Source organism: Cyclopterus lumpus, chromosome 20 (assembly GCF_009769545.1).
Source record: "Cyclopterus lumpus isolate fCycLum1 chromosome 20, fCycLum1.pri, whole genome shotgun sequence".
In the NCBI taxonomy this organism is placed as follows: Eukaryota; Metazoa; Chordata; class Actinopteri; order Perciformes; family Cyclopteridae; genus Cyclopterus; species Cyclopterus lumpus.
In genome coordinates, this window is record NC_046985.1 from 1,850,029 (window position 1) to 1,862,354 (window position 12,326).

General features: G+C 53.0%; 1 protein-coding gene and 1 long non-coding RNA gene across 2 annotated transcripts; one reads left to right on the plus strand and one right to left on the minus strand.

Moving 5' to 3' along the window:
• Nucleotides 1-2,088: 2,088 nt before the first annotated feature.
• On the minus strand, nucleotides 2,089-2,531 carry LOC117749532. Its single transcript, XR_004611721.1, has 3 exons — nucleotides 2,395-2,531; nucleotides 2,264-2,310; nucleotides 2,089-2,195 (listed from the first exon to the last, which is right to left on the minus strand). It is a non-coding gene; the product is annotated as an uncharacterized LOC117749532 (long non-coding RNA).
• Nucleotides 2,532-8,979: 6,448 nt separating this feature from the next.
• LOC117749610 (neutral cholesterol ester hydrolase 1-like) lies at nucleotides 8,980-12,326 on the plus strand. Its single transcript, XM_034560254.1, has 5 exons — nucleotides 8,980-9,215; nucleotides 10,276-10,498; nucleotides 10,611-10,680; nucleotides 11,017-11,188; nucleotides 11,311-12,326. The coding sequence occupies exons 1-5, from the start codon at nucleotides 9,081-9,083 to the stop codon at nucleotides 11,929-11,931; spliced, it is 1,221 nt and encodes a 406-aa protein (XP_034416145.1). The 5' UTR covers nucleotides 8,980-9,080; the 3' UTR covers nucleotides 11,932-12,326.

A 12,326-nucleotide genomic window follows, 5' to 3' on the forward strand; every position in this document is an offset into this window, starting at 1 on the left:
TGAAGTTCGTATCCATACCCAATGTTGTTACCATGACCGCCAGTGGCGCAGTACCTGAAAGAAATTTTAACTTAGCCAGATTACTCACCAATGCTGAAAATATTGCTAATACTACAACATGATCACAGCTTACCTATTTGAATCCATTTGGGGAGTGCCTGGGGCAAAAGTTGGATATTTACTTTAGTATGGCTGCTGATAAACATGAGGTTGCTTGAAAAGGTAGCGTGGCATCTGGGGAATCCTGCGTGGCATCTGGGGCATGTAGGAAGGCCATTGGGGCTGCTTGGGCAGGTAGCGTGACATCTGGGGAATCCTGCGTGGCATCTGGGGCATGTAGAAAGGCCATTGGGGCTGCTTTGGCGGATAGAGTGGCACCTGCTTTCTCTGTGCTCTGTGCTGAGGCAACTGCTGCTGCTGGGCAGGATAGCTAGGCTGCTGTGGCACCTGCTGCTGCTGGGCAGGATAGCTAGGCTGCTGTGGCACCTGCTGCTGCTGGGCAGGATAGCTAGGCTGCTGTGGCACCTGCTGCTGCTGGGCAGGATAGCTAGGCTGCTTTGGCACCTGCTGGTGCTGGGCAGGATAGCTAGGCTGCTGGGCCACCTGCTGCTGCTTGGCAGGATAGCTAGGCTGCTGGGGCACCTGCTGCTGCTGCTGGGGCACCTGCTGCTGCTGGGCAGGATAGCTAGGCTGCTGGGGCACCTGCTGCTGCTGCTGGGGCACCTGCTGCTGCTGGGCAGGATAGCTAGGCTGCTGTGGCACCTGCTGCTGCTGGGCAGGATAGCTAGGCTGCTGGGCCACCTGCTGCTGCTTGGCAGGATAGCTAGGCTGCTGGGCCACCTGCTGCTGCTTGGCAGGATAGCTAGGCTGCTGGGGCACCTGCTGCTGCTGGGCAGGATAGCTAGGCTGCTGGGGCACCTGCTGCTGCTGCTGGGGCACCTGCTGCTGCTGGGCAGGATAGCTAGGCTGCTGGGGCACCTGCTGCTGCTGGGCAGGATAGCTAGGCTGCTGGGGGACCTTGGGCGGCGGCTGCTGCTGCGCAAGATTGCTAAGTTGCTGTGGAAGCTGCTGCTGCTGGGCAAGATAACTAAGTTGCCGGGGAAGCTGCTGCTGCTGCTGCTGCTGCTGGGCAGGATAGCCAAGTTGCTGCTGCTGCTGCTGCTGCTGCTGCTGCTGGGCAGGATAGCCAAGTTGCTGGGGAAACTGCCACTGCTGCTGAGCAGGATAGCCAAGTTGCTGGGGAAACTGCCACTGCTGTTGCTGGGTGGGATTGCTAGGTTGCTGGGCAGGATCAATAGGTGGCTGGGGCAGTTGCTTAGCAGGATAACCAAGTTGCTGGGGAAGCTGCTGCTGTCGCTGCTGTTGGGTAGGATAGCTAGGTTGCTGGGGCAAGTGCTGCTGTTGCTGCTGCTGGGCAGGATAGCTAGGTTGCTGGGCAGGATCAATAGGTGGCTGGGGCAGCTGCTTAGCAGGATAACCAAGTTGCTGGGGAAGCTGCTGCTGTCGCTGCTGCTGGGTAGGATAGCTAGGTTGCTGGGGCAAGTGCTGCTGTTGCTGCTGCTGGGCAGGATAGCTAGGTTGCTGGCCAGGATCGCTAGGTGGCTGGGGCAGCAGCTGCTGCTGCTTAGTAGGATCACTAGGTGGCTGGGGCAGTTTTTGCTGCTGAACAGGATTGCTTGGTGGCTGGGACAGCTGATGCTGCTGGGCAGGATAGCTAGGTGGCTGGGGCACCTGAGGCTGCTGAGCTTGATAACTAGGTTGCAGGGGTACCTGTGGCTGCTGCCAGGCTGGATAACTAGGTTGCTGGGGCACCTGAGGCTGCTGCTGGGGAGGATAACTATGTTGCTTGGGCACCTGGGGCTGCTGAGGAGGATAACTATGTTGCTGGGGTACCTGGGGCTGCTGAGGAGGATAACTATGTTGCTGGGGTACCTGGGGCTGCTGAGGAGGATAACTATGTTGCTGGGGTACCTGGGGCTGCTGGGGAGGATAATTTGATGATTTTTGGATTTCTAGTACAGTTTGTTCATGTGGTTGCTGAGCTTCAGCTTCGGGCTGGTAACCACTACCAAGAGGCCAAGTGCTCCATGAAGATCCGTCTCCAGTTTTAAAGCTACCCGAATATGGATGATAGTCTATAACTGGTACATCATCATCATCATCTTCATGCTTCTCAGCAGATCCAATACTGAAACCTGTAGAGCAGACATGTTAGTGCATGAACACAACCAAGTCAGTAGCTTCACAACTTGACTAAACTTACCACTCGCTTGATGCCTTCCAACAGCTAGCAAGGACAACAGAAACCATCTAAACAAGACATCCAAGAGGTTCTGTGTTTACTGGTGAGTGGAACAATTTTAACAATTAAACAGAATCATGTTTAAAACATACCTAAAGAGAAACCCCATGGCTTCAGCTAGTTGTAGGCCAGTGAAGCAGTAAACTCAATCACTTCTGTCAGCTCCTACCAAACAACACAACTGAACCAGGCTGACAACTGGAAGGAACTGAAGAGAGACATTTTTAAGCTCACCAATCTTACCTCATTGATCAACTGGACACAGGAGTGAGCATTTAAAGGCAGGTGTGGCTAATTATCTGACGAAAGAACCACTGCTTTATTTAGTCCAGGAAAGGCTGGTTCAAAGGCTTTTTGTATTTTATTATTGAACATGATTGAAAAATGTTATGAAAGTAAAGTTTAAAAGCAATTTATTTTTATGAATCCCAAATCAACCTGTGAATATGCGCAGCTAGTTAAAAGCCTTGCATGCTGACAGTAAACCATAAATGGTCAATGCAAAGCACCTCAAGAATGTTGATGACAATAACTTCTTTCAGCTCCTACCAAGCCTCACAATTGAACCAGTGACTGAAGAGCTCTTTTCAAAGTCAATCATCTTACCTTGTTGATTAACTGGACACAGGTGTGAGCAGTTTAAGGCCAGTGTGGCTAATAATTAATGAAAGAAATAAAGAGTCAAAGTATCTGGTCAGCTTCACTGTTAATTCAGCCAGTCATATATGATGAGCTAAAACATTTGATTCAGTAAACATCCAGAAGAGGGCAGAAGAAAGACTTTTACTAAAAAGTAAAAGCCGAGCAGTGGGATACCCCAATAATTCGAGTACACTTTCAGGTATGTCTTTTAGAAATAGGAACCACCATCCTGGTCTGCCATGTCACAGGAACCGTCCCTCCACACAACATTGAAGATGTGTTCCAGCCAAGACACCCCAAAAATGGCCTGTGCCTACAGGATCTAATGGTGAATCTCATCCACCAGAGCCTTGCTGCCGAGGAGATTTTTTATTACCTCAGCAACCTCTGCCAGGAATATGGACCAGGTCTTGATGTGGTGCAGCACCAATCAAGGCTTTGTAGGTGCTTCTTGATTTTACAGGGAGCCAGTGCAGAGCAGCTAATACAGGAGTCATGTGATCTCTTTTCTTAGTTTTTGTGAGTACACGAGCTGCAGCATTCTGGATTAACTGGAGGGACTTAAGAGACTTATTAGAGCAGCCTGATAATAAGGAGTTGCAGTAATCTAGTCTGGAAGTAACAAACGTGTGAACCAGCTTTTCTGCATCTTTTTGGGACAAGATGTGCCTGATTTTTAAAATGTTACATGAAAAAATGCAGTCCTTGAGATTTGCTTAACGTGGGAGTTAAAGGACAAGTCTGGGTCAAAGATAACTAGATATTCTTTACAGTGGTGTTGGATGCCAGGGCAATGCCATCTACAGAAACCACATCACCAGATAATTGATCTCTGAGGTGTTCAGGGCCAGTAAAATAACTTCAGTTTTGTCTGAGTTTAACATCAGGAAGTTGCAGGTCATCCATGTTTTTAGGTCTTTAAGACATGCTTGAAGTTTAGTGAGCTGGTTGGTCTCCTCTGGTTTGATCAATAGATATAATTGAGTATCGTCTGCATAACAATAAAAGTTTATGGAGTGTTTCCTGATAATGTTGCCCAAAGGAAGCATATATAAAAAAGGTAAATGAAATTGGTCCAAGCACAGACCCTTGTGGAACTCCGTTATTAATGCTGGTGGTCCCAGTTCACCCTCAGGCTTGGATTTACCAGGTCTGTCCTGCAGCCTGACCTGTTGCCGTGTCAAGCAATAGTGTATTCATGAAATATACATTTTAAAACAAAGTTTGCACTTGAAGTTGAACGTTTTTGCCCACAATACAGTCATGCTAGTGACCTTTGGGCATAGATGGCAGATGTTTTGGAAGAGATGCAAAGGGTATTTTGTATTAAGTTTTATATAGTCACACTTCATTTCCACTTTTTGGAGTGGGTTAGTAGGGTGTGGAGCAGTAGAGTTCTGTACAGGTCAAAAACAAAGTTGGATACACCAAGTGTATCTGAAACCTAAACTAACCAACGATTTTAGGTTGCCACCCCACAACCTGAAGATCCATTGTGTTCACGTCAGTGAGATCACTACTTGATCAAAGAAACAGATTAATTGAAAAGATACATGGGAGAGTTTATTTTAATTTGACAAGTCAATGCAATGGCTGAGTCCTTGTAGACCCTCGAGTGTTGCGATGCCTGGAATACAAGAAGAAGAGTGGTCAAGGAAAATCAGTATTACGCTTAAAATCATATGGCAGAGCTAATTTACCTACCATCCCATCCAATTAGGGAGCTGCAAAAGTTGAATTGCCATCTCTGCGGCTTCCTGTGGGGGCCCTGCCGTCTCTGCGGCTGCCTGTGGGCGCCCTGCCGTCTCTGCGGCTGCCTGTGGGGGCCCTGCCGTCTCTGCGGCTGCCTGTGGGGGCCCTCTTGTCTCTTAGGCTGCTGCTGGACAAGATTACCAGGCTGCCGGGGCATCTGCTACAGAGATGGCTGTCTCTGCGGCTGCGCAAGATGACCAGGCTGCCAGGGCACCTGCTGCAGAGATGGCTGTCTCTGCGGCTGTGCAAGATGGCCTGGCTGCCGGGGCACCTGCTGCAGAGATGGTTGTCTCTGCGGCTACCGGTGGGCGGGGTCTTCTGGGGCAGGAGGTGGCTGATAACCAGACTGTGGCTATCGGAAAATAACTTGATGAATATTAGATTTCTTGCAAAGACTGATAGCTAGCCTGAGCCGGCTGCTACTGGAGAGTATAGCTAGCCTGGGGCAGCTGCTGCGGGGAAGGATGGCCAGGCTGCTTGGGCCCCTAGGGCTGCTTTGGAGCGAGAAGATGGCCAGGCTGCTGCTGCGGCAGGTGGCCAGGCTGCCGCGGCTAGTGCAGGAGATGGCCAGGCTGCAGGGGCATCGGCTGCGGAAGATGGCCAGGCTGCCGAGGCACCTGGGGCGTAGGCTGCTGCAAAAGATGGCCAGGCTGCCGAGGCTCCTCCGGCGGTGGCTGCTGCAGCTGCGGAAGATGGCCAGGTTGCCGGAGCGCCTGGGGTGGCGGCTTCTGCAAAAGATGGCCAGGTTGCAGGGGCACCCGGGGCGGTGGCTGCTACAAAAGATCGCCAGGTTGCCGGGGCACCCGGGTGGGCGGCTGCTGCTGCAGCGGAAGATGGCCAGGCTGGCGGGGCACCTGGGGCGGCGACTGCTGTGGAAGATGGCCAGGCTGCCGGGGCACCCCGGGCAGTTGCTGGTGCGGAAGATGGCCAGGCTGCTTGGGCACCCCGGGCTGTGGCTGCTGAGGAAGATGGCCAGGCTGCCTGGGCACCTCGGGTGGTGGCTGCTGCTGCTGCGGCGGCTGCTGCTGCGGAAGATGGCCAGGCTGCCGGGGCACCTCGGGCTGCTGCTGCTGCTGCTGCAGCTGCGGAAGATGGCCAGGCTGCCAGGGCACCTCGGGCGGCGGCTGCTGCTGCAGTTGCGGAAGATGGCCAGGCTGCCGGGGCACCTCGGGCGGCGGCTTCTGCTGCAGCTGCTGCAGACGATAGCCAGGCTGCCAGGGCACCTCGGGCGGTGGCTTCTGCTGCAGAGGACGATTGCCATGCCGCCGGGGCTCCTCGGGCGGCGGCTGCTGCTGCAGAAGATGGCCAGGCTGCCGGGGCACCAGCTGCTGCGGAAGACGGCCAGGCTGCCTGGGCACCAGCTGCTGCGGAAGACGGCCAGGCTGCCAGGGCACCTCGGGCGGTGGCTTCTGCTGCAGAGGACGATTGCCATGCCGCCGGGGCTCCTCGGGCGGCGGCTGCTGCTGCAGAAGATGGCCAGGCTGCCGGGGCACCAGCTGCTGCGGAAGACGGCCAGGCTGCCTGGGCACCAGCTGCTGCGGAAGACGGCCAGGCTGCCTGGGCACCAGCTGCTGCGGAAGACGGCCAGGCTGCCTGGGCACCAGCTGCTGCGGAAGACGGCCAGGCTGCCTGGGCACCAGCTGCTGCGGAAGACGGCCAGGCTGCCTGAGCTCCAGCTGCTGCGGAAGACGGCCAGGCTGCCGGGGCACCAGCTGCTGCGGAAGACGGCCAGGCTGCCGGGGCACCAGCTGCTGCGGACGATGGCCAGGCTGCCGGGGCACCAGCTGCTGCGGAAGACGGCCAGGCTGCCGGGGCACCAGCTGCTGCGGAAGACGGCCAGGCTGCCGGGGCACCAGCTGCTGCGGAAGACGGCCAGGCTGCCGGGGCACCAGCTGCTGCGGAAGACGGCCAGGCTGCCGGGGCACCAGCTGCTGCGGAAGATGGCCAGGCTGCCGGGGCACCTCCTCCTGCTGCTGCTGCTGGAGAAGATGGCCATGATAGCCAGTCTGCCGGGGCACCTGCTGCTGGAGAGGACGACCAGGGTGGCCAGTCTGCCGGGGCACCTGCTGCTGGAGAGGACGGCCAAGATAGCCAGTCTGCCGGGGCACCTGCTGCAGGAGAGGACGGCCAGGATGGCCAGTCTGCCGGGGCACCTGCTGCAGGAGAGGATGGCCAGGATGGCCAGTCTGCCGGGGCACCTGCTGCAGGAGAGGATGGCCAGGATGGCCAGTCTGCTGGGGCACCTGCTGCTGGAGCGGACGGCCAGGATGGCGAGTCAGCAGGGGCACCTGCTGCTGAAGAGGATGGCCAGGATGGCAAGTCTGCCGGGGCACCTGCTGCTGGAGAGGACGGCCAGGATGGCCAGTCTGCCGGGGCACCTGCTGCTAGAGAGGATGGCCAGGATGGCCAGTCTGCCGGGGCACCTGCTGCTGGAGAGGACGGCCAGGATGGCCAGCCTGCTAGGGCAGCTGGGGCTTCAGCGCCAGCGGTGGGTGCTGCGGCTGCTGCTGATGTGGATGCGGATGGCCAGGCTTGCGGGGCACCTGTGGCGGGGGCTGCTGCAGAGAAGGATGGCCAGGTTGCCGGGGCACCTGGGGCGGCACCTGTGCAGGGCAGCTGAGGCTGCTGGGCAGGATAATCAGGTTGCTGCTGCTGCTGCTGTTGCTGCTGCGATGGATAGCCAAGTTGCTGCTGCTGCTGCTGTTGTTGTTGTTGTTGTTGTCGCTGCTGCTGTTGTTGTTGCTGCTGCTGCTGCTGTTGTTGTTGTTGCTGGGCAGGATAGCCAAGTTGCTGGGGTGGATAGCTAGGCTTTTGGGGCCGCTGGCTTACCTGGGGCAGCTGGGGCTGGTACCCAGACTCTGCGACCTGTGGCTGTTGATGATAATTAAATGAATACTGGATTTTTGGCACAGACTGATCATGTGGTTGCTGAGATTTTGCTTCAGTAATTGGTTGTCTGTTGTAGCTACTTGCCTCGTAATCATTTAAGGTTGAACCGCCACCACCAAAAAGCCTTGTGCGCCATGAAGATCTGTCTCTAGTTTTAATGCCCCTTGAATGTGTTGGATAGCCTGCAACTGGCACTTCATTATCTTCATGCTTCTCAGCAGATCCAATACTGAAACCTGTAGAGCAGACATGTTAGTGCATGAACACAACCAAGTCAGTAGCTTCACAATTTAACTTACCTCTCGCTTGATGCCTTCCAACAGCTAGCAAGGACAACAGAAACCATCTAAACAAGACATCCCAGAGGTACTGTGTTTTACTAGTGAGTGGAACGATGTAAACAATTAAACAGAATCATGTTTAAAATGTACCTCAAGAGAAACCCCATGGCTTCAGTTACAGGACAGTGACGCAGCAAACTATGCCACTTCTGTCAGCTCCTACCAAACCAGGAGCAACTGGAGCAAAATGAAAACAGGAAGTGATTGAAGAGAGCTATTTTTAAGCTCACCCAGCTTACCTCGTTGATTACCTGGACACAGGTGAGAGCAGTTGAAGGCAGGTGTGGCTAATTACTTGACAGGAGAGAACCGCTGCATTGTGGTAAACAGGAGAGGCGTTTTGTATTCATTCCTGAACATTATTGAAAATGACGCTTAGCTTCATCAATGTGTTAATTTAGCTATACTTCATATTTCAGGAGTTTGAACATTGGTTTCAGTAAACATCCTGAAGAGTACAGAAGAAAGTCAGATCAGACTTCAACAGTAAAATAATGCTTTCTGCTTGACTAGATTATCGTCTCACATCGGGTTTCACACATGCATAATAATTCAGACAGATACATGTTTGTAGTCTGGCTTTTAAAACTTTGAATTGAATAACAAATTGGATTTACAAAGACTTTAATTATTGTTACCATGGTTATATTTCGTGGGCATTTAATGAATCAAACTGAGGAAGGGTGAACAATTACTGTTATTGTAATTAAAGTACAATTTTCTCTATTCAATTTGAACACTAATAATAATAACACAAATATATCAATACACATGTTAACAATAATACAATTAAAATAATTTCATCATCATTTTCATTTGTCTTTTTTATAGTATATAGAAATATATATTTATATTGGATTTTATTACGAACATCCAAACAACTACATTTCCCATCAGCAACCACATTACGCAAGGCTTACATTACATCCTGTAACAAGATTTCAAAATAAGATAGTTTCTGCATGTTGTTGCATCATTGTTAAGTTATCGAGCGCACATTTGAATCCCGGCTTTTATTTTGAAATCCGGGTCATTCCTCCGTGTTTCGTCGTTCCCCTGGCCGAGCGACCGATCGCCTTCACCCGGTATAGTTTGATCCCGTCCGAACGGGAGGCTTTCAGGTAGCGGGGGAGGAAGAACGGAACTCCGCTGCGATGAGGCTCCTTCTGGCCGGAGCCGTGCTGCTGTCAGCGGCCGCCTACTACGTCTACCTGCCGCTACCGAGCGGCGTGAGCGAGCCCTGGAAGCTGATGCTGCTGGACGCGCTGATCCGGAGCTTCATGCAGGCGGTGAGAGCTGCAGGAGGACAGGTGGAGCAGGACAGGTGGAGCAGGACAGGTGGAGCAGGTCAGGTGGAGGAGGACAGGTGGAGGAGGACAGGTGGAGCAGGACAGGTGGAGCAGGACAGGTGGAGGAGGACAGGTGGAGCAGGACAGGTTCAGGAGGACTGGTGCAGGAGGACAGGTGCAGGAGGACAGGTGGAGGAGGACAGGTTCAGGAGGACTGGTGGAGGAGGACAGGTGGAGGAGGACAGGTGGAGCAGGACAGGTTCAGGAGGACTGGTGGAGGAGGACAGGTGCAGGAGGACAGGTGGAGGAGGACAGGTGGAGGAGGACAGGTGGAGGAGGACAGGTGGAGCAGGACAGGTTCAGGAGGACTGGTGGAGGAGGACAGGTGCAGGAGGACAGGTGGAGGAGGACAGGTGGAGCAGGACAGGTTCAGGAGGACTGGTGGAGGAGGACAGGTGCAGGAGGACTGGTGGAGGAGGACAGGTGGAGGAGGACAGGTGGAGCAGGACAGGTTCAGGAGGACTGGTGGAGGAGGACAGGTGCAGGAGGACAGGTGGAGGAGGACAGGTGGAGCAGGACAGGTTCAGGAGGACTGGTGGAGGAGGACAGGTGGAGGAGGACAGGTTCAGGAGGACAGGTGGAGGAGGACAGGTGGAGCAGGACAGGTTTTTATTTAAAGGACAATATTTCAACTTTATTCCAATTTTTTTTTTAATGGAAAGGGGAATATTTACATTTTATTCCAATATATATATATATATATATATATATATATATATATATAGAAAGTAGAATATTTACACTTTATTTCAATATCTTTTAATTGAAAGGTTTTTCAATGCAAAGTAGAACATTTACACTTCATTCTAATGTTTTTTTAATAGAAAAGAGAATATTGAAATGTATTTTAATTAATGTCACAGAAATATGTCCACCTCATTTAAATGAATGTCAGGGAGAGGCTCCATAGTGAGATTACTTCATATATATATATATATATATATATATATATATATATATAGATGTATCAATCCACTGGTGTGTGTGTTTGCGCTTGCAGAGCGACGTGGCTCACGCGCTGGGCGTGTGCCACCGGGTCCACCTGCTGAACCAGGTGGTGTCCTGGGTGGAGGAGGTGGAGGCTCGCTCCTGCTCCGCCGTGCACGTGAGCGACTCCTCGCTGGGCGGCGTGCCCGCCCGGGTCTTCCTGCCGACGGCGGGGAGGCGGCTGAAGAGGGGAGTCGTTTATTTCCACGGTGGAGGCTGGGCGCTCGGCAGCGCACGTGAGTACAGTTAGATTGAAACTTATATTATATATATATATATATATATATATATATATATATATATATATATATATATATATATATCAGCGTCACTCCACCTGCTTCACAGGGATGCGGTCATACGACAGTCTCTGTCGGAAGATGGCGGAGGACCTGGACTCTGTCATCATATCGGTCGAGTAAGTTCCGTCACATTCATGTTGCCGTTGTCTTTTTGTTATTAATGCAACGCCAAATAATTCCTAAATAGATAAGAGTTATTGAAATTTTGTATTAAAAAAAAAAGAAAGAAAAAAGATTGATTTCTGAAGAAAAAAAAGAACATATGAGTTCAAAAAATTTAATTTTATAATTTTTTTCAATTTCTGTAAATATTTATTCCGTGCAATTACTTTTTAAATGTAGACATTTGGGGGACGTACAATCTGAAAGACGTAAAATTATAAAGGAGTTTCCTTCTCGTTCGTAGTCCCGTTACAACGTTCTGATGTCGTCTTCCTCTCCCGTTGCCGTAGCTACCGTCTCGCTCCAGAGGCGGTGTTCCCGGATCAGTACCACGACGCGTTGGCGGCGTCGCGGGCCTTCCTGTCGGCTCCGGTTCTGCAGCGCTACGGCATCGACCCGGAGAGGGTGTGCGTGTCCGGGGACAGCGCCGGGGGAAACCTGGCCGCCGCTGTGGCCCAAGAGGTAGACAGAAGGGGGAGGAGTTATACCGTTTGATGGCCACCTCGTGGTCACCGGCTGAAGGTGTACCGAAGTGGCGTTCAGGGGATACAACAAACTATCTAAACTGCTGCTTGTGTCCACAGCTGAGCTCAGACGACACTCTGCCGGTGAAGTTCAAGGTCCAGGCGTTGATCTATCCGGTGCTGCAGGCGCTGGACTTCTACACCCCGTCCTACCAGCAGAACCGGGCGGTGCCCATCCTCTACAGGCCTGTCATGGCCCGCTTCTGGCTGCAGTACCTGGGCGCCGACGCCTCCCTGGAGCCCCTCCTGCTCGCTAACAACCACAGCTCCCTGGACCAGCCGGCCATCGGTGCCGACGCTCGCTCCAAGCTGGACTGGACCGCTCTGCTCCCGGCGGAGCGCAAGAAGCACTTCCGGCCCGTGGCGAGAGAAACGGGGTCGCCGCAGGTGATGGTCGCCGTGCCGGAGCTGATGGACGTCCGGGCGGCGCCGCTGCTGGCGGAGCTGGGCGCCCTGGGCGCGACGCCCAAAGCGTACGTGATGACGTGCGAGTTCGACGTGCTGAGGGACGACGGGTTGATGTACATCAGGCGGCTGCGGGACGCCGGCGTCGCGGTGACCAGCGACCACTACGAGGACGGGTTTCACGGCTGCATGGCGTTCGCCTTCGCGCCGGTTCTGTCCAGCGTCGGACGGAGGAGCGCCGACAACTACATCCGCTGGCTGGACCAGAATCTGTAGAAAAGACAAGAAGAAGAAGATCAAGAAGAAGAAGGGGGTCTGTGGCGCCAACTGGAGCAGAAGGACCGGTACCGGAGAACTCCTCGTTGGTTCTGCAGAGAGGTAACTTGTTTTTAGGGTCATGGTCACAGGCTTTAGAGCAGCTTGTGGTCTACTTCTGCCTCAATCTGCAGGACCGAGTCCTTAAAACCCAGAAAGGAGTCGCCGTGTTTGCACTTTCTGTTTTTCTCAGGCCGCGACTTCAAACACGTTTCTGGTTTCGACGTCAGCTCCATACTTTACACTTCAAGCTCCTCTATAGGCTAACGTTAGCTCCATACTTTACACTTCAAGCCCCTCTATAGGCTAACATTAGCTCCTTACTTTACACTTCAAGCTCCTCTATAGGCTAACGT